We start from the raw sequence: 22,183 nt of genomic DNA, 5'->3' as shown, positions 1-22,183 counted from the left end.
TAAATTGGCTAAAAAGCTAGGCGGATGAATAGTGTCACTAGAACAATAAAGTAACTGGACTGTGGCAAAGGAGTGGATGACTGGATGTTTTTGCTGATCAGGTTACCCCTGATAGTCTCCCAATTCTCCTGGTTTACTATTCGAGGTGATTAACAAGGGATGGAGCTACAAATGCCCTAGATATTTTTGGCAAATACGTGTAGTCGTTTTAGAGGTTGATGACGGCTCTGCGTAATTGCCTTTTGTAATTAATGACATCTTCGAAAAGCTAATGCACCTCATGCATCAAAATCGCTGGTTCACAGTAAGTCAGGCAACATTCAATCCCTCACCCCATCTGTCTAAAGGCGATTTTTTATTGCTTGTCCAGTTTGCCATCTCTCAAGACAAAATTACCACTCAGAAATAATCCACGCCGTGTCAAGCGTCAATCCCAAAATTCACTCACTTGGCTCGGTTGATTAATTGAGCGTAGAGAATAGAAGCAAGGAAATCGGAGAGGAGCATCACTCCTGAAAAGGAGAAGCCACAAAGTTAGGCGCTCAAGAGAAGCTCACATGGCAGCAACATCCAGCATTGTGCCAATCTACTTCTTCCTCTGTCATGCCTCGGCGCTTTAATCCTGTCAAGTCGCCAATCCGATTTACCATTCCCTATGATTACGTTGAAACCGTTGAATGGACACTGGAAATGGCCGCACCCTTCAACAGACGAGTGTTCAAGCGCCTCTCGAAGGTGCACAAACTCAAAGGTAACTTTTTGTCGATCTACATAAAGGCTGGAAGACCAGCATGGAACGGATAAGGCGGTATTGAACGAGACCGGCCTTGACCTAGCCAACGCCCTGTCTGTAGAGGGGCTGAGAAAAAACAGCACAACATCTCTGTTTCTAGCCCACTTTTTCTTGGTCAGATGCTCTCGTTCGTCAGTACCACGAACAAATAAACCATGAAGGGACTAATCAAAGTATTGTAAATGCACGAGAACAGGGCCACCCTGCGACCCTGGCAATCAACCCACATTCACGTAAGCATGCCCCGCGGCCCCAGCTTGTCCAGCGTATTGGAATCTTGCTGCTTTGAATATGCGGATTGGGAGCCCGACTATAGCCAAGCTGGAATTGGGTTAGCCCCCCTCCCCCACCCCCTGGGTGTAAGATCACACTCGCAAAATTGCAGTCAAAATGAAGTGTGGCGTAACCGTCAAGACACCTAGAAATTGGGCAGCAGGAAATCTCTTTGGTTCAAAACCTGGAAGGCATGAAGAGGAGGGAAGTTTCACTAACGGTGGACGATGAAGAAGAGGAACATTGCATCAGTAGAATGAGACTTCCTAAAACTCTAGTCCATGGACTTACTATTAGCCACCAAAGCGAGCCATATTTTCAAGGTTGCAAAGATCATGACTATTCGGAGAAGTGTTGGTGATGTAGCTACTTCGAAACGGAGCAAAAGACGTCAGAAGGTCTGAAGAGCAAAGTAGCCTAGGAACCTTGCATGAAGCAGAGTTACCTTCTATATGGGAAGGGAGAGTGGGAGGAGGGGTAAAAGGAAGGAATCGTACCGATAATGGTTTTGTGACGCCAGAGAGGCGAAACACTGGTATGTGCGACGAAGACGACAATGGGGAGAGCGAGGAGCCAAAGGAGGTAGGCCGCCGCAAAGTGCAACGGTTCGACCACCTCTGACAGATTGGAGAAGGTGCGCCGACGTCGAAGGATGGCGAGAAACCAGAAGACTACCACTAGACGCATCGCCACTAACAAGCGACCTGGCGTCGTGTTCCACACCGAAATGTCCAACACGGGGTCCTGGTCAAACTGCAACCAAGGAAGAAGATGATGGAGTGGAATGTATTGGTTTTAGGGAATGCCGTTTCTTGTTTTTCTTTGACAAGGCTTTTAGAAACCTGAAACCTTGATTTCGAGGCCCTAAAATAGCCCTAAGCATCCCACCTTTCAAATTCTTTACCCCAGTAACATAAAATCCGCTTGCATAATGGAATGATGCATTTAACTATATGGACTATTTCATTCTTCTCGGAACCATTCCACACCAATGCTGGCACAGGGCTCTGCTAAAGCTACCCAGGCTGGACCTGCTCCAAAACACAAAATTCCAAGTCTATAGACAGGAAATCACGTTAAACATCATAAAAAGGGAGGCCATCCGCTATGACGGCTGAAACTTGTGAAGGCCCACAGTAAACGAAAGCCTCTGAAGGACAGTTTCAGACTCGGTTTGAACGATTCAAGACCCTCTGTTAGGGACCGCTTACAATTTTGCCGGAAAAAGGCATCTGTGGTCAGGACTAGCTGCTAGGTAGATGTCTCTACTAAAGGTAGTCGCCAGGCGAAGCACGCTTGTTATTGAACCTCCGGCGGCCCTTAGCACTGTGTCGCAAATGAATGCCCTCCGAAGCAGTCAACTTGACAGAGGACACGTCATTTAGGAATCTCGGCTACAATCCACAAAATGCATCACTCTTCCGTCATAACAGTGTGGAAGAATATCGTTCAAAAGGGCGTGAGCGTGACCTTCCGGTCATGTCACCAAGATGAAGGTACAAACCACTGAGACTGAGGAAACCTCGTGGTAAAAGCAAAATTTGAAGGAGGAAATATTCTTGATAGAATGCAAATTCATCAATAACATCTTCACCTCCGTCTAGATAGTGCTTAAAATTCCCTAGAAGGTTCCCGACGGTCAAAGCAGTGAAATGACTACAGGAAGAGTGATAGATGACGTCCAAAACAAGAAAGGGACTTTGTTGCTAGTACCGAATTGTACTACTCAGTTTTAAATTTTAAATTCAGACACGGAACTCTGCTTAGACCCAAATCACTAGTCCCCCCGATCCTTCAACAATAAAGCTGTTTTCAGCCTTCAGAAATAACACCTTTACTTTGCCATAAATTGACCTCCTTGTGGTGATACAAAGTCCCTTCCACGATCATACGAGGTTATGGTAGGTGCAACCATGGCATGAACAACACGTGAGCTTGGACCCTGTCAAACTCACAACCCGATAACCTTATTTTCCGACCTGTTTGAGTAGGCGAGAGGTAGGAACACAGATACAAGCAGGTGACATCCAATCGGCTGACGGAAAACGCCAGAGATGGGAATGACTTCAGTCTCGCCAATTCATAGCATACAATTGGCCTTGACCTTACAGTAAATACTAGTACGCCTAAGGTGCATCCACACGTGGCATCAGCCAATTAGAAGGGGGTAAGTGAAAGTACACCTTTCTAGAGCGTTCGAGAATAAGCTACGAAAGTGGAAACTTCTAGAAAACGAAGCAATAACGTTTCATGGAGTTGTAGGAGTCCTCGACAAATTACAAACTCAGGATTAGCAAATATCGAGGCAGTTGAGACAGGGTTAGAATGTCACTACTACTTTAATGATATCAGTAGCATTAGTGAGAGCTCGAATCGAGTTCCTTTCAAGTTATGTCCGTTGACGTTGCTGCCTATGGAATTAGTACACCCAATTGTGGACTTGATGCAGCAACTTTTTTGTGATTGACGAATAAAAAGGTCCAATGGAGGCCATGAAAAGTTAATTACGTAACTGAAGATGCTTGCACCTGCAGGAGTCGTTCATGGTTCAATTTTCTAGGAGTTCTTCATATTCATGTCTGATTCCCAAAAACATTTTGAAATGTCACTCTCGCCCAGTCAGTCCCTTTCGATTGACTGAGATCAATTATAGACGCACCTTGGGCTCACCAACACGCACTATTAGACTAAGGTCAATCAGATACCATAAATAGGCGAGACTAAAATCACCTCGTGGTTTCGATAGTATCCAATGGCCGGCCAATTATCACCTACGCTATCCGTCGACAATTGAAGACGGCTGTTTCGAAGTCTCATGGATCGAATACTTCAGTTGGAAGCTTAATAGGGTCCAAGATCAAGCCCAGAAACACTCGTACATAATAGATGTCACGGGAAGGCTTGCGCAGCTCCAGTGACTACCCCGGAAGTTTTTATTAAACAGAGATAAGTAAAATCTGCAGTGCAAAAGAGCTAGAAAAACGTCACCAATGCCCATGTTTACACGAGTTCGTTTGATTTTAAGGCAGTATAGATGAATACACCAATTACCAGAGCATGCAACTCAAAGCACAAAGACCCCACCGGAGATCACCCAATAAAACAAGGAGCGCCAGAACGCACCAATGGAGAGCCCACAAACCAAGCTAAACCACTTCTCCCTTACCACACCCCACATCTATTAGTATTCGGAGTTAGTTGCAGACGCAAAACCACTCAAAGGATTCCGAGGTTTCGCCCAGTAATAGGGACAGAGAGGCCCGTAGGGAGTAATGGAGTGTCTTTCAAAAGAACTCACTGTAGGCGGAAGAAAAATAGACCGAGAAGCTCCACTCAGCTGCCTTAAAAGTCAATAATTGCTGAGGGGTATAAATTATCCTGGAGCCCAGACATCGCTGATCCAGAGCACGAAAAAGCCTCTGGAAAGAGACATCTAATTGCTACTTATACACACTACGAATATGATAATGAAACTCTCTAATTAGAGGAAGAAAATGGGAGAGCGCACTTTGTACGAAGCCGCCAAAACCGTTTGGAAGGAATTTGCTAGCTTTAGAGGTACAGATGGAATGAAATACAGTCCAAAAGAGGACCTCTATATGGCGATGTTAAAGAACAAAAAAGTCCATGAGCAAAATGCACGAAAAGTCTCACTCCAGCCTTTTAAAATTTCTGCCAGACTTAGAGACGGATAACGAGAAAGCAAAATTAAACCCGGAAGACATCAGTAGGGCGGATCACTGGGACCCTACTACACCAAGAAAGTTGAATATAGACAAAATAGACAAAGAGAAGGCGCCTTCTCTAGCCTAAGGATATAAATAGCTTCAAGAAGTTGCTAGGTGTGGATACGGATAGGGATTAAGTGAAGGTCGAAAAAGGGACGTACCCGAGCCCAAATGTAGAGCGCCAATTCGATGGAGATGATAAGGGCGATCATTAAGCCAAGGTAGATGCAGGTGCGCAGACTTCGTTGAGTACACTTACAGAGGCCAATGCACACGGACAAGGGGCGTGAGGCCTCCTCCGCCTCCTCACCAAGAGTGGTGTAGGTGAGAGAGATCACCGAAGGGGTCGTTACCATAGTCGCCATCTTCGCCGCTGCTGCTGCCGACTCGGAGCGACACAGCGCCACTGACCACGTAGCTGCAGTAGGGGGCAGGACAATATCCTTACAGCGGGAGCGTCCTCCACCATTCGGTGCAGTGGAATCGCTTTCGCGGGAACTGGACGCAGACGAGGGGACCACACCAGCAGTAAGTACTCGGCGGTACTGACGTTTCCGGTATTGACGAACCTGCGAGCAGTATGACGCAATAAAGGTCAGACGTTTAAAAGCTAACGACTACCACGGCGTTGCCTGTAAAAGCGTTTGGTGCTTTCAGGTCTCAAAGATGACAACGGCTTACACGCGCGGAGTGTTCATGTCAAATTGACCGTTTCCTGCTGATATAACACCTGTCAGGAAGTACAAACTGCGCCTACTTTTTCTTGAAGTCCTCCGATTACACACTCATTCACACATCTCAGAGTTTTAACCCTGTCCGCCAAACATCTCCCATAAGGAATCATTTGTCAATGCACCTCACCATCTTAGTGTGGCAGTCTGCCTTACTATGTCTCGTTGTTCCAATCCTCACCTCGGAATGCTTCCACGGCCCCAATTGTTCAAAAATGTCCCAACATTCAATTTTCCACAAGGAACTTTTAGAGCGTTCTTAGGTGTTCTACTGGGATAGTAGACATTCTCAGAATAAGATCATAGAGAACATCGATTCTCAAAGTCCCAACGATGACATCAACACTCAAACCAATTCAAGAGGCGTTCAAAAACTAAAGACTACACCAGGCGCATCCAACAGCCACTTTATTGTCTTACACTCAAACAATCTGTTTGATGAAAGTTAGTCATCAGAAAATGACAAAGAACACATTACACATTCGTAGAGCGTCAAGCATATGTGACATTATGAGTGGAGCATATAAGCTGCTAGACTTTACGAGAACACGATTTTTAACAAGTCAGTTCAGTCAGACTGCTGGAGATTGGTGTCACCTGGATTCCAAAGATCACAGGGAGACCCTCCACCCCCCTGAAAACGGCGATGACTTCGCTTCCGTTTGTTAGAGGATGCATCGTTGTGATGAGGCAAAAGCCAGAAAGTGAAGCAAGTCTGTTCGCTCCCATGCTAATGGGGCTGGAAATTTAAAAATCGCCATTGAATACATTTAGTGGGAGTGAGCAGCCACAACTACACCCGCTAACGCATACAAATACCACTGACTCATAGATTAGTTACAAATCTTAGTGTAGCTTCAAAATGTGACTTAATAGCAGTTTTATGACAAAAAAAAAAAACACTAAATAAACATTCTAACGGTAAAATGCGACTAAGCATCGCTTCAAGTTCAACCCCGCAGATGGAAGATCGAAGTCGGCTCTTAGACATCAACGGACCCAAGCGTGGGGGCGGGGGGGAGTGAGAAAGAAATTTGACGGTGAAAAATCAGACTTGTTCAAGCAAGAACTGAGGGATAAATAAATCGGCTCTAGGACATACCAGCCAGCCAACTGGATGGAGAAGAGAACGCACAGGCCTCCATAAACTCAGAGAGGCAAATAAAAAAAAGATTGAGATTCAATGGGAATGGAGACGGACCTTCTGCTCAAAGTGAGAGAGCTCAGCAGGGAGGATGGGAAAGCCGACTTCAGCGGTGGTGAGGATGAGAATGAGAAGGAGAGACTCAGCGGAGAGAGCGACCACATCACCGATGAAAAGGAGGGCGGGTGCTCCGACGCCATCAAATGAGAAGGTTGAAAAGTGGATAGCTCGCAGTGTCGCTGCTCCAAAAGACAGCCAGATGTGCGTGAAGAGGAGACACGCTAACGGCTCGTACTCTCCCTTGTACTTGATCTACAAGTCAGAAGTTTATCGCTATAATTAGACAATCCCTCCTTCCTGCTTGCTTTTGCAGGCAAGGCTGTGACAGTCCCATATTTGTACGAAAGTCAGGGTGGCATATGTATGTGATGCTGGTAGGGAATACATTTACAGGAGAGGATTTTGTATTTGCGCAAATGTACGGATGAAGTAATAGTAGTATCTAAGCTCTCAATCCATTTGGTATTAAAGTGGACAGCATGGGCTGTCCGTGACTGTGGCCAAATCAGAAAATAGTCTAGACGAAAGTAGGCGTCATATATTAATAGTGATCGGACCAGGTGCATCCGGTCTAAGTTATCTTTACGCTATGGACGTCACAGTCATTGTCAAGTCAGCCTGTCGGACACGTAGGCGAATAGACGGGTCACACTAGCACATGCGCCTTCATCCATCTACCTAGCGATTGTTCAACCTTGTGATAGTTCAGGGCAAAATGAACACAGTCCTTTGCGGCCTGCTGAGTTATTCGTTGATGGAATTGCATGTTACGTACGGCCGTGAATCATGGCGTCAACACCTCTAGGAGTAGCAGGAGCACCATTACACCTCCACCCACCTCCAGACGACTGTGGTTGCTTCAAGTCGAGTATGGTGCACTCCAGATCCTATTGTTTATCAGGGCCTGTTCACTAACTCCAAATCAAACGAATACTGATGAGATGCATTGAGTCAATAAGGTAAAACTCGATCATTTCCAAAAAAAATTCTTTAATACTTCCAGCAATAGGCAATTCTAGAGAATAAACTGGAAAAAAGGCCTCTTCCTACACGGCAACGAAAGATCCCACACTTCACATCGCCGCAAAGCTGACTCGTAATAAGGCCTCATGGCGCACTCCCTTGGTGTTACTCCACGTGATGGATGTCAATTTTTCTTTGGCACTAGGCGCTCACTACGTAGCTAGGGGCACGTTTTTTCTGGATTCTGGAGATACACCACAAACCATCACCAAGTTCTCTGCCTGCATCCAGCTTTCTCTCGAACGGCTTGAGCCGAGAAGATCCCCTATGCACCATATGTTGGAGGTATCAAGGAAAAATTGATAACCACAATCTGGAGGTTGCGCTGTTTCAACAGGACACTAACGCTATGAAATCCAACATGACAAATATTTGACATGTTGGATTGAAGTAAGAAAAGCGGGGCGTCACATAAATACCACAGTGGTAGCGGATCAAATTTGAAAAACAGAAGGTGTGCTCTGCTCAAAAGAGCTCGAGATTTGTTTAATACATTACTTTTGCAGTAACAAAAGATGAGAAAAACCTTCCGCCTTTTTTCACCCTACTTTACCGGAGGTAAGAAAATTAGCGAGGATTTACAAAACTATATTCTTCTCACGTAACAAACTGTGACTGTGATTTAAAGATGTACAATGATACATTTTGGAAAATTTTCTCTCCCTGAAGCAAATTAAGTAGAGTGTCACCAGTTTGGCTGTGCATGTGCGCCCAAGTTAAAGCAATCATAGCTGAGAGGGGGCAAGAGATGCCGCATGTCGATAGAAAAGATTTCTTTAAACTATCGAATTTTAAGGCAACAAAAAAGATGTTTGTGCGGTTTAAATGGGACGGGAAGAAAGAATTAGTCTTTTGAAGTCGCCTTCAACCAAAACGACAAGATAGCAGTAAAGGAGGCCATCTCTACACGCGGTTTTGTCTCGGGGGCGTCAAGGCAAGAAATCTGGGCCTAGTCACCTCCGTTTTCCTGTCAGCCTTTACTTCTCAGTGGTAAATTTTGCTCAAATGACGATGCCACGTGGCATTCTAATGTCAAGATTAGGTGGTAGCTTGGATTGGGTGAGGATTAGGAGAGACGGTATCGTTCTCTTCCCCCACTCTCACATACGCCCATCAGGTTAATCAAACAATAGGCGGTAATAGTAGAGTATAGGATAGATGGACAGTGGACTTTTAAAGGCAATATAAACAATAGCTTAACTGCTACAGGTTTCAGCAAGCCAGTGCAGCTGGCCCTAGTGAAAGTCGAGCAAATTATTTTGTCAATTGATAGGGGAAGACTCTGGGGGGAGGGGGTTAAGAAAGTTAAAGCTAGATAATACTACGCTCTTCCCAGTTGCTTTGACACCATCTGACAGACTTTGCTAGCTTTACGAAGGCTAGGAAATAGGGTCAGTGCTTTCATAGCTCCTTCTTTAGGACAGCCAATCGAGAAGTTTTGGTGTCAACGCAAATATAGTCCTCTAAGAGGAGGACAAAGGATGTTGTGTGCTCTGAGCGCTCCTTCTATCTGTTGTGTTTAGGGACCACCTTCACCTCTGGCAAGACCAATTAAGGCATACCCACATCGTTGAAGCCCTCAGAACGCCCTGTCCACTTTTGAGGGGCGTTGCCAAGTCCAACCGCCCGCCTTTCGTAAGAAATATCAAACAAGTGCTTGACTGGGTTGAATGAGCCTATGAGCCTACTACTCACACAATACTGTAAAACTGACTGTCAGGAGATCATCAGAGTATCCACGTGATCCCCGATACATGCAACTGCTACTGCAATAGAAGTGATAAAATGTGGCAACCCTCAAACTAAGAAGTTTTTGTCATATTAATCGAGCTATTTGAGGCTCGATTTGTTAGTAGCAGTAGTCGTATAAGGAGGAAGAATATGCGTCACATAATTGTGACGCCGCGGCTATATAAAAAAATTGTAGTCATATGCATTTGACGCCTATAAAAAATTTTCAAGGGAGTCGATGAAGATGACAATGAATTCAACTCACATGTAGGATGACACCAAGGAAGAGGTAGAGGACACCGAATGTGAGATAGATCTCGAAGATATCGTGGTACTCAAAGGAGAACTGGTGCTCAAATCGGTAGTAGTCACGTAGACGTGGTATCCCATTCACCATCCAGATGTCATAACGCATGCGCATTGGTACGCAGGGTCTCAAGGGATCGCCGCAGTCACTCTTTGAGAGGTCACTGTCGGGTCGAGGTAGCGCCGAAGTCTCCCACTCGCAGGTGGTCAGATTGCGGTAGCAAGCAATCAGACTAAGGTACCAGAATCTTGAAGGCGGAAAGGAAGATGGAAAAATCATTAATAAAGGTGGCGAGGAGTCTCACAAAGATAAAAGCAGCAAAAGGAAAGTTCTACAACGAATTACTCCAAAGTTGAGGTGTTGATTGAATGATGAAAAAGAAGTCCGCTGTAACAGAAATAGTGGACACGGAGATAGTCCTAGTTTCTGTAGGTTGTATGAGAAGGAGCACTCTCGCTGACGCGGATTGGACGTCCTCCAACTAAAAGTCAAGACACCTATCGCCAGGACCTATTCTTGTGACGTCAGTTTGACGCCTAGGTCGTCCCCAGTATTCACACCTCTAAGGCACACAACACAAGCCTACAATAAAACAAACTCGACTGTCCAACCTCAACTATACAAATTATGACAACAAAATGCACCAAACGATTATTTTCGTAGAAGTCTCTCTGAGTGTTCACTGGTATAGCCACCATTACTATCTATGGCCTATAATACTTTGTCAACGAGCTAAAAAGTAGCTGTGAATACCACCTTTGTAGAGTATTCCGTGTCTAGACGGCAAAAATAATTCTGCCCCAGACACTTCCGTCTCTACCTCATCTTTTATTTCCAGACTGTCTATTCCTCTTTGCGTTTGAGGTCAGGAAAGGGTGGCATTCAGTATCAGAAGAATATGCAGGACAAAGTGAGCCATTGCCCCCACCCCTTCCCAGAGTGCGATGTGACAGTTCCTCATGGGCCACCTTTGTGGCGGTTTCGATTCATTCTCCAGTCTTGCCTGTTCCCAAAGACGATGAAGGAGTTCTTCCTGGACATGATCGACTGGACACATCTCACCCCGATGAACAACCGGGCCTGCAGTGCACCACACTCGGCTCGAAGTAAGCGAATTCATCTGTGGAGTTGTGTGGCAAGTGAGTGGGTCGTTTGCTCATAGCCAGTAATATGTCCGTTCGCTCCATGAACTTTAATATACAGGAACCACTTTTCATCACAAATCTGTCCACAAATTATATAACTGGTGCCTTTTTATATGGTAAAGGTACCACGGTCTGATTCATCATTCATGTCAACCATCTCCAAAAGTTTTTCCGAACCTCGAGTTAAGCTTTAAAACCTTTTCTGACCTGTCTATTTTTCTACCGCGCCCTCACTGAATGTCGCATGAAGCTTCCACAGCTTTGAGACCGTGGTAAATTCAGTTCTTCAGACAGACAGGGTAAATTTGCATCCATCAATTTCAGATGAAATTTCTGCTGTGTAGGTGGGAAATGCGGCAGGGAGACCGTCCGGAGCGACTGCGGGTATGCGCACTCACAAACGATCGCTGATCGACAGTCCTTCTGCTTCTCCAGACAAACTAGACAAACCGATTTCGTTACCAGACGTCATTAGCGTGAAGGAACCAAAAAACCGAATATCGGCTACTTTTTTGCCTCACTCAAGTCCGTTAAATAGATGTCATCACATTCTTTTGCCCAATAAACACTTCTAGCGACAAAACACATACAAAGTGTAAAAAAGGAAACGTAAATCACTCTTAAAAGGTGTTAAAGTTTACAGGTTGTGGGTGTGCACATCATGAAGACACCACAGCATCGGCGCCAACGACGGTGTCCATATACCTCGGCGGTAAAAAGAATAATATTTGTGTGATTTGGTTGAATTTATCACAACCCGTTTTCTAGTCCGAATGAAGGCGTTCTACCCTCTTTGATGCTTCTCTAAGGAATCGGAATGCTCAAAAGGCTTGACTACATGATAAACTTGACACTTGGTTTTGATTGGTTATGATTTATTTCGACTCGTGGTTACCGAATTCGTCAATGTTAACTTTCCTTCTTTCACCACGAGACACTCAGAGGAATACCGGCCACTGTAAGACCGCAGCGGTTTCATCCATTCACCATGGCATCAACACCTGTACTACCTGCACTATCATCAGACCAAGCAAATCTGCCACCTCCCAGCACAACTCAGTCCAGAAACAAGGCATGACTCGTTTTGAAGGCGTACGTGAAAGAAGTGAAGCTTATTGCCCGTCGCCTGCAAATACAAGAAGTGTGGATGAAATCCATTTACTCGGAGACTTTCACGGCTCCCTCTCCTCCCACTTAAAGCAGATGTAAACTAGGAGTTTCATTTCTCAAATTCAACAGCACTGAAGGGGGTCATCATCACATGTGTCACCACCGAAAACAAATTTCTTGGTTACTCCACCGCCGTACATTCTTCAAGACCAATGCAACAAATTTCACAAGTTTTGGGACTGCGTTTAAACTGGTATGACCGCTGGATAGGCCGGATCTGCATCCGTCCATGAGGCACTTTGATACGGAGGGCGGGGGAAGGAATATAAAAAAATGAAGAAAGCAGAGAGCCCCGACAAAGACGAGCTGGATGCAAATTTGACTCACCCGTGTCGGTGGCACTCTCTACGTTTCCACAGGCTACAAGTTTCACTGAAAGTGGGCCAAACTTTTTGCTCCACTAATCTCCTCAAACAAAGAATCGCGTCTCGTTAGAATTACACTCCGCAAAATAGCTCATTATCTCCTCCTCGTGGTTAAAAGAGCGCACTTGTGCGGTTTTTAATGCTGTCGGGCCACCTATTACATCAGTCAACAAGGCACCAAAATAAGGTGTAATACTGGCTGCTATGCGTGATGAATTTCCGCACTAGGTGCCTAACACAAAACCCATAAACCATTTTTAACTGATACCTGAATGTGGCGTCTCTTTTTCACATCAACAAGAGAGAAATTGCATAGCATGTTAGGTGGGAGTATTTTCACACTTATATGCAGGCCTTTTAGGGCAGAATCACGCTATATGACAAAACTTGGTGTTGTCGCCTTCTAGCAACAAAGGCCATCATCACACCTAGTCAACTTCCATTATTGGCTCATTGGGAGGCGTGAGATACTTCGTGATTCAAGCACCACCACCTTGGGTGCCCTCGAGTTTGACAATTGGCGGTTACACCATTACAAGATAACTCCTCGAAAGTACCCAAAAGTACATCAAAATGGGGGAAAAGGGGATACGTCTTAAGGTGTTTTCTGCCAAAATTAGAAGAAAGCGATGGCCCGGCTTTTCCGTGAATAATTGAGAGGTATTTTTAGCACTTTATGGTGGGTGACAATATCCAATTAATCCCAAAAAGACTAATTTGGGATGAAACCAAACAGAGAGGGAAATTATATGGTGCGGGTAATAACGCCGCCTTTTTCTCCTTTATGCTCCGTTTGGTAGTGCGGGTGTTGGTGCCGTTGTTGAGACAAGGAAACCTCTGAACTATGGTGGTCGATATCACATATCCCGGAGACTCTCACGATGTACTCAGTGGGGAAAAAGGCGCTTTTCTTTTTTCAAAGCCCTTATTTGAGAGATCTAACCCACTTGTTTGGGAAACCTTCGAGGTTTAACTTCTACTTTTCCTTGGGTCTGTCCTTAAGCTGGTCCAAGCAAATCTCTTCAGTCTCAACTGATTTGGCCTCCACGGTGTTCCTTTTATGCCATTTGTGCAACTAAATTCTCAGCTACTTCATACGTTTAAGGTAAGGTTGTTTTTAAATCCCCCAATAGCCTTTACTAGGAGTTACTAAGCTGATGTAAATACGGAGTAACTTGCGTCCCGACCAGTCTTAATCTTTGGCCTTTCATAGAATGCAACATGAACAACAATGGGCCATGTCACTTCCGTCGTCGGGTTGATTCTGAGATTTGTCGACCATGATAGTCGAGAGTTAAAAGAGAGAATGGCAAAGCACCTAAATTGGGCAATTCAATATGTCCTGAGGAAAAATAATTTAGCATTGGTAAGTGAAGGAGTTGAAGGGAAGGGCTGTGAACTACTCCTAGAAGCAGAAAGAGGCCGAAAGAAGGCGAACCTTCAAGGCCAGCTTTCCAAGACGAGCAAGTCCCAGGGATATACAAGGACAGTGATAAATTGAAAGGAGTAAAGGTGTTGTGTAGGAGGGAGACGATAGGTCTGCTTCTACTGACTATGAAACTGGACACTCGAAAAGGTCTCTCATATCAGAAGAAGGCAGAGACTACCAACCACAAAAGTCAGCAAATACCAAACTAGGTGAGGCTTTCAGAGATGGACCTAAAGCAGAAGGAGCTATCTACTGTTCTATGGAGCATAAAATTGCCATCCCTAAGTTATAGACAAATTATTTGCTATGAAGATAGACAGACGGACAGAGAGGGGGAAATTGAGTGAGGATCTACCGAGGTTGCCGACGATCCTGGACCGTAAAAGTGAATTGCGCTTCGGGTTGAACACGAGACCGATCATCCTCCTCGGAGCAGACATCTCCAGTGGTACAGGGCACCTGCCGCAAGAAGTCCATTTTGGCTTTAGGACCGCATTTGCGGTGCCAGGCAAGAGTGTTGATGCGCGAGAACATGGTCCGACACCGTGCTGTCTCGGCAAGCCAGAGACTGAGGTGCGACTTATTCGAGACGTCGCCGAAGAATTGCACAGGTCGGCTAGCGTTGCCGTATAGATCAGTTACGTACTCACCATCCACTACCACCAGAGTTGCTGGTGGCAGCCTTGTGGAGGAATCTGTAGGGCGTTTCAAATGCCAAATTACACTGTAAACTAAGATAGTCCTCTTTGATACTTTGCTACTGTTCAGTGTTACATTTGATGATTGTACCATTAGACAAATATCTCTACAAAAATTGTTCAATTCAAACCATTACCTAGCTTTCAGCAAAACTTGACAAATGAACACCTACAATGTAGTTTGTACCTAGAACTATCACCAGATTTGGAAGGTCCACACGTTGATGACCTATGCTTCTATTTTGTGGGTGGCCTTAACAAACCTGACTACTTTTTGACGGGTTTTATAGAAGAGATAAGGTATGCAACCAGGAAATACGTCTCCCACCTCCCACGAGTCCCACAGTACTTCTGCACAGCAATAATGACCCCATCTAGAGGCTGACACGCCTTATATTCCCTTTAGAGCTAGTCCGGAGGTAACCAAATAGCGCTCACTAGGGGATGTCAAACCGTGATGAAAAAATAAGTTATTTGAAGGACTCGAACTTGGAGGAGGACTGAGCTGAGTGGGTAGGACAAACGGTTAGTTTGCACCGGGCTGTGACGAAGGGGATTTTACCAGGTTCCAAAAGGAAAGAAAATCTAGCTCCTCTCGATTCTTAAAATTCCACAAGTTGTAAACCTTTCCCCACTCAGGAAAAAGTCGAACCATAAAAATGAAAGGTTTGATGTGCTTAGTAGTCTGACAGTAAGATGAATCTCCTATTGTTTTCATTACCACGGACTGTCACGTTTTGCATTTCTAGTGCTCAGAGGTTCATGAGCGATATCAAACACGTTTATCTGCTGAGTCCAGATCAATGTGTCACAAAGAATGAATCTTCTACTACAACCAAATGGATGAAATGATCAACCAAATTATGAGGCTAAGTAAGGAATACGGATTACCCCTCACTACTTCAAATGCATGGCGCTCACTCAAAGAGTATGCTTAAATTATCCGCCTGTTTTTGTGGTTCAGGCAGCTGTTAACTAGCGCGTTCTATTCAAAATCTAGCACAGAGAAGGAAAAACATACTGGGATTTTTTCAAAAGTTGTGAGGTTACTAAAGTGACTAAAAGCTAAAAGGGCTCGATAAAATCTAATGGAAGAGCTCATACCATATCTCTCACATTTCACAGTGAAGTTTTCACAGTTTTTCTACCTTCCGTTAGCAAAACAGTGAGTGCAGATTACGGCTATGCACAATGAAAGGGGTTAGGAAATGAATAACAAAATAAAAAGTCGACTAATAAAATGAAGCAAGATTTAAACATACTGAATGCGGGGTCCAAGCTGGTAACATTGCCAAAGATGTAGCCTCGAGTGGCTTCTACTTCATCGACGGCGGTCTTTTGAAAAGCAAAACGGGCCACGAATGTGTAGACCTTGTCTGTACTCCATTCACCGAAGACGTGTAAGGCTGAGACATTGGTGGCAGTTACAATGAGATAAATGGCAATAAATTTCACCTTAAGAATGGCAAAAATGTAAGAATGTGAGAACATGGTTCAACAGAACAACGAAGTAAAGATGTCAAGTAACAAAGAGCTAAATGCATAGATTGCTTCCATGCGAAAAGCGGTTCACGTAAAGTATAAAAAGCGACCTTTAAAGGGATCCAAACAGCACCACGTTCTAAAATTTGAACAAAAACACGAAAGTACGAATAGCTAAGTACCAGGCGTCCTATTGTATTAGTTTTCGCGCACATAACAAGTGGTATGCCAGCAGAACTAAAGCGAAAGCTTGAAGAAAAATGACAGAAACTGAGAGAATTAAAAACGTACAAGTCCAAAAAACTCCTTAAACATTTGAAAAGAAGCAAAAACGTGATAGCGCCGAATATGACTTCACAAAACAGCTGTCTCAGTAGTAAGCAGTCGGGCCAGGAGTATGAAATGTATCAGATAGCCAACAAAGGAAATTGGACTACAAAGCCCCAAGGACATATTTGATTAGGAAAATAATGGTAAAACAGAAACCTTAAAAAAGCAGGGTAAATAGGGTTGGAAGCAACTTTTGGAAAATTTTGAACGAAAGGAATCTCAAAGAGAAGCATCGAGAGGCGAATACAAAAGCGATTAACCAAAGGTAGTAAGAAATAAGGAGGTACTTACTAGGCCAAAGCAGAATAACTACCACTCTAAAACGCAGACTGTAAATAAATTCACTTCTTTTGCCTTAGATTGGACAAGTACAGTATCCATTTTAACCCATTTCATGGAATTCGTTTCCCTTGAACCTGACACCGCTTAGAATTATCCCAACCACTCACTAAACAACTAAAATGAGATTCATTGCACAGAAAATAGAAACAAACAGAATATTACAAAAAAATTGCACTCTGTGGCAGCCTAAACCCGTTTTCTTATTGAAAAACTAATAGTTTGACATAAATCTACAGAACACTAGAACATCATATCTCATCACAATAACTCGCAAAAATTTACCTTTATCTCCTTTAATTCATTTGTATTCTTTTCCCTTGCCTTCTGTTACGTTGACCTTACCCCCTCCCTTCAGCCCCTCTACACTATCCTGCTACAGGCACTATATCATGCCACTTGACACATGGCACACATACTACCCCACTTTTCCGCTGCACACTGCACCCCATTCCTCATCTGCCAACCTGTTGGCAACTGCACCATCAATAAATCACAAAATAAACAACAAGCGAAAATTGAGCAGTCAATCAATTAATCTCATAAGCTGACACCCATCTCAGTATCCGATCTTTATCAGTCAGTAAATAGGTAACACACAAAGCGCATCTACCATCCATCAACGATAGTCGATTACTGGTAATGGACCACTGATCATCAATCATCCACCAGTTACTTATCTTTTTCAACTTTGGATTCACAAAAGGCGTGATGTGATATGATGGCATGCGAAGTAAAGTGCAATGAAGTTAAGTAAATTAAAGTGATGTGTTATTATGAGAGGAGACAAGATATGATGCAATCTATCCCCATTTTATTCGCACACCGTAAACCATACAACACACTCACGCTCCAATACACTCACATATCCGCACATTCACAAACACACACGCACGTGCCCCCTCTCCGGTTGTCTCAGTGTCTTGCCAACTCCCTCCCTCAATCGGAGTCTTCCGACATTGTCAGTAGCCCGCCTTTTTACCACCCACTGCGACGGTAGTGACTAGGCAAGGCGAGACGCCGCATTCCAATGTATTGCACTACTTCATGTCCCTAACTCTCTCATCCATTTTATTGACTTCCCACCCTCACCTCATCCACTTTCCTTTTTACCCATTTATTTGGATTTTTCTTCCTTCTTGTTAACCTTTTACTGCTTTTCCCAAACGTTTTTGAACTCTTTTTTCCATTTTGATTATTTTTTCTCCATTTGTATATATATGATTGCGACCATTCTTATCAACCTTTCCCAGTGGGAGACACAGTAATGGCAGATGTTGGGGTTCTTTGGATGTTTTATTTTCAATTGCTGTTAGTTTGATACCGATTTGTCCAATTAATCTTGTGAGCGGTAGCGCAAAATGGCACTCACTAAAAGCATTTAGCAATTAGAGGTCATTAATTAACTCCATCTATTTAGCTCTTTTTTATCGCTTGCAATTCTGACCCATCACACTCATCATCACCCAATTTTACTGTACCCTCGGAAAATTTTTTTATGACACCTGCTAAAGAAGTTCAGACACCACCGAACGAGAATTATTCCAATTATTCACTTAACTTCGCACACACTTTAAGTGGACTTCTCTTCGGGGTTTTTTACTTGGTTCCATTTTAATCCGCGCATGCTGTTTCGGGTAGCATCCCGCCAATTCTTCTCTTCATTTGCAAAAAGGGTTTTATCTAAGTTTGTAAGTCCGGGAGAGAATTGGGCTAATCCGCTCTTTTCTACATCCACTTTCCTTATTTACTAACCGGTCGTCACTTGTGTTCAAAAATTTTTGACAAGAGCAAAACATTTACTGAAAATTAGTTAGTAGGCACTTTTTCATCCTTTAATTTAGCAATGACCTTGAAATCCTGCTCTAAGAGAATAAAAGCGACTTGGCTAACATTCACTATCAGATGGTTAGAAAATTTAAAGCGGTCATCTGTGAAGCTCAACGGCCTTACTGATGGACATATGACAACCGCCATGTAGAAGCTTTTCGAAGCATGGAAACGTGCCTGTCTACAGCAGCTCGGTGATCATTCGTTGGCAACCACAACATTTGTGTCAGTTTATCGTCATCACTTGAAGAAAGTGACAGAAGTTAAAGCGTACTCCAGAAATAGGGTGCCCTACTTTTAGGAAGGATATTCGAGTATTGATTGAGGAGAATTGAGGGCCGCTACTGACGTATTAATTCAGATAGGGAAGATTCCCTAATGCCACTCTCTTGTTCCCCTCCCCACCCACCCACCCACCCACTTCCCACCGAAAACGAAGGGCTGCCAATCTTGGAAATATAACTCATTTGTACTGTCAATAAGGGATTCTAAAGTAAATGAAGGTAGGCAATTTTGACCTGTCGCAAGTGATAATGTGTACATAGGTGATGCAAATATTTAATGAGTGGGCGAGGAGGTTGCACTAGAGGGGAAGCAGACTGGAGAAAGCACCTGAGGGGAAAGACCTGAGAGTAATGAACACACGTCAACAGTAATACGCATTGTTTACACGAGAGTGAACTTCTCCAGTTTATTTTGTCCCACCTGGATCATTGTCTTGTAGGGCTCCCAGTGTGCGGGATCCGAATTGGACGACACTACTACTACGGTGGACTGCGGTGATCCACTGGTGTCACCTTCCTCCTCCTCGTCTACAGGCTCCGCCGGGGTTAGTGGACTGCCTCCACCCTTCTCATCCCTCCACTCCATATTGTTTTCCGTTCCCACCTCCCCTTCTGTCGCCTTTGAAGTAAGCGGTTTTGATCCACGCACGTAGAGACGTGTTCGTGTCCCCAACGAAGAGCATATGGATCCCCCAGCCTCCGTATCGGAAACTGAAAATGCTGTTGCTGTTGTCACCGGTGTCGGTAATGATTTCATCTCTCCCATAGTCACGGTACATACATGAGACAACAACGCCATGGGTGGTGGTGGCAAGGGACAAGAGAAATTAGATCCAGACTGCTGATCGAAGGAGGAACGTCGCTGATAGCTTCCAGTTGGAGACCACTTAATGCAGGAAGAGGGTTTGTTTGTGGGGGGCTGTTGTTGTTGTGATTGTGGTTGCGGTTGTGTCTGTGGTTGAGGCTGGTCTTTATCATCCACGTTGATATCCGTTGCTCCGCTAAGACTTCCACCCTTTCCACTACTCCACTCCGAGCCAGAACTTGGTCCACGTCCAGAATCTCGATCTTCAATCTCATAAACCGCGGGAATCGATGTGAAGGAGGTCTTGACGGCTGTCGTGCAGGGAGTATGAAGGCTTAACTGTGGAGAGGGATAGATACTACGAGCTGAAACTGGTTCCAAGAACGTGTCGCAAATCGTGGAATTCGCACTCATCTGACCTCCAGAAGTGGCCTGACTCACATCTGCAGAGACTGTCATGAAAGCGCTGTTTTCGGCCATCTTCATAGAGTAGTCATGTGAACCTGTGTGTCGAGGAGTGATATGTGAAAGTCGTGGTGTATTATCAGGGCAGACAAAAGAGCATATAATGCGCGGAATAAATCCTATTGGACTCGTTCCAGACGCGTGATCTGCACACCACTTCTGCGCCAAGAACCATCCCGTAGTGGGTGACGTTTTGTCCGGATTTGTACCTGGGTAAGGAATAATTCTTAACAGATCGCCTCGATGCACACTGATAACCTTGTACTTTTCAATCCACTCCAGCGTAGGAAAGAAGTCTTCCACCGCTCTGGCAATAGTCTGTACAAAGGGCGGGTCTTTTGAAGAACTCCTAGCCGACATGGGTCGTGGAAATGAACCGGCAGTCAGATTAAGGGTCTGTGGACGATTGTAATGGTGAGTGGAAGGATATCTTGGCATGACTTGTGGAGTTACAGTTGGTGTAAGTACAAGGGATTGATGATGATGATGATGGGGTGTTCGTTTCAACTGCGGGGTAGACTGAATTGCTGTGGCATTCCGCAGACTTCCACCAGCCTTCATCTTCCAACATAGATCAAATTCATTGTCTTCCTCACTCGACGAACTACTGGATGACGAATCACTGGACGTCGAAGGAGTACCTGACGAGAATGCAGCGTTTTCTCGCCGATGTCGGCGCGACGACTGCTTTTTTCGTCTATGACGGGCGGACATTGTGGAAGATCGGGATAATTCAAAACTAGAGGAGGAGTCAGAACTAGAAGGACTGCTTCGCGGACGATGAGAAGTTGATGTGGACGCTCGTTTACCTCGATCGCTGTCCGTTCGCCCTTTCCCTTCCTTCCTCACTTCTTCAGTACCTTCATCATTATCTGTGCTGTCGCTAAGATCGTCCTCATCCCCTGTGGACAGCGACAGCCACTGGTTCTCAGCTGATGCCTGCGCGATCATTGAGAGAGCTAAACTGTCCACTGGATGCTTGGGTTTAACGCAGCGTCTAGTGGTTGCAGAGGTTGTGGGTGGAGAGGGACTGGCAGAAGCTTGCCACACTTGAGTTGGTTTGATGGATTCAAATGTCACCATCGCTGAACAGGAGCGTCGAGATGAGGTACTCCTAGTTCGAATAGACCCCCCAAATTTTAGATCCTCACCGAGGATTAACACAGAGGCCTCCTTTCCGCGGCGAAATTTGCGCTGATTTCGATAGTCAGGAGTGGTCGACTTTGTCTCCACCTCCAGTGCATCCCATCTTGTGTCCTGTGAGGTCTCGGGGCGTTGGCCACGTTGATGCGACTTCTTCAACTTGGACTTTTTTGACAGCACGTGTAACATTGGCCTACAAAACCAACACGCCAACACTTATTATTGTGACCGCTTATAAGCAGCATGCTTAACCTGTCAAAATGGGATAAAACTACTCTGGGTGTGTTTTTAACCTTCCCCTTAAGGCACCGTAATTAAGTCTTAACGCCTACAACCAATAAAATCGCCGTTTATTTGCTCAAGCCTAGACTAGTGCCCATGAATCTTGAAGTTCTTTGTTGCCTTTGCGAGTTTTTTTCACCTAAGCTACTGCACCGTAACTTAGAGACGGGGGGAGTAAAAAAGTGCCTCATCAATTGACACTACTACGGATGAGGTGACTTCCACACTTCTATCCTGAACAACGTCTGGTGAGTAGTAAGCACGCTGCGCGTTCAAATCGAATCGGAGAACAAAGGTAGTCTGCCATGGTGGAGTCTCACACGCTATTGATTGGCAGGTGGGTCCCATTGTTCACCAGTAGTCGGTCCAGTCCAATCCAGTCGAGTCCAGTGTGGCCAATGTCCATCAACATGGAAGGGCGTGTAGCAATGAATGAACGCTGTAAGCGTGGTTACCCTATCGTACCTATGGTGGAGGTGGGGATGCTAGTCTGCTACCAATGTGCAGTAAAACATCGAACATGAAAGCAGTCGCCTACTGGATGGCGATCCTTGGTGGTGGTGGTGGTGGTGGTGGTGGTGGTGGTGGTGGTGGTGGTGGTGGTGGTGGTGGTGGTGGTGGTGGTG

The 22,183-nt window shown here is 44.8% G+C and overlaps 4 protein-coding genes across 4 annotated transcripts in view; 1 reads left to right on the top strand and 3 right to left on the bottom strand. All coding sequences in view use genetic code 11, as the record gives it.

Annotated features, from left to right (window-relative positions):
* Positions 1-444: 444 nt before the first annotated feature.
* On the bottom strand, positions 445-10,910 carry EGR_08507 (hypothetical protein; the record flags this gene model as incomplete). The annotated part of the gene is made up of 6 exons (XM_024497756.1): positions 445-512; positions 1,564-1,819; positions 4,956-5,363; positions 6,727-6,981; positions 9,749-10,037; positions 10,759-10,910. 6 exons carry the CDS (start codon positions 10,908-10,910, stop codon positions 445-447), a joined length of 1,428 nt encoding a protein of 475 aa, XP_024347842.1.
* A 3,340-nt stretch (positions 10,911-14,250) lies between these two features.
* EGR_08506 (hypothetical protein) lies at positions 14,251-16,088 on the bottom strand (the record flags this gene model as incomplete). Its single annotated transcript, XM_024497755.1, has 2 exons — positions 14,251-14,594; positions 15,860-16,088. The coding sequence occupies 2 exons, from the start codon at positions 16,086-16,088 to the stop codon at positions 14,251-14,253; spliced, it is 573 nt and encodes a 190-aa protein (XP_024347841.1).
* A 3,156-nt stretch (positions 16,089-19,244) lies between these two features.
* Positions 19,245-21,464, bottom strand: EGR_08505 (hypothetical protein; the record flags this gene model as incomplete). Its single annotated transcript, XM_024497754.1, has 1 exon — positions 19,245-21,464. The coding sequence occupies one exon, from the start codon at positions 21,462-21,464 to the stop codon at positions 19,245-19,247; it is 2,220 nt and encodes a 739-aa protein (XP_024347840.1).
* Positions 21,465-22,056: 592 nt separating this feature from the next.
* The window catches only part of EGR_08504 (hypothetical protein), a gene marked incomplete at both ends in the record, with an annotated part of 2,910 nt that continues 2,783 nt past the window's right edge, over positions 22,057-22,183 (top strand). Inside the window, one exon of the mRNA XM_024497753.1 lies at positions 22,057-22,180. Within this exon, the coding sequence (XP_024347839.1) occupies positions 22,057-22,180 (124 nt within the window). The remainder of the gene's footprint in view (positions 22,181-22,183) is intronic.

This window comes from Echinococcus granulosus, assembly GCF_000524195.1.
Source record: "Echinococcus granulosus chromosome Unknown EG_S00108, whole genome shotgun sequence".
In the NCBI taxonomy this organism is placed as follows: domain Eukaryota; kingdom Metazoa; phylum Platyhelminthes; class Cestoda; order Cyclophyllidea; family Taeniidae; genus Echinococcus; species Echinococcus granulosus.
Note: the sequence above shows the minus strand (reverse complement) of the source record. Positions and strands in the feature narration are given on the sequence as shown.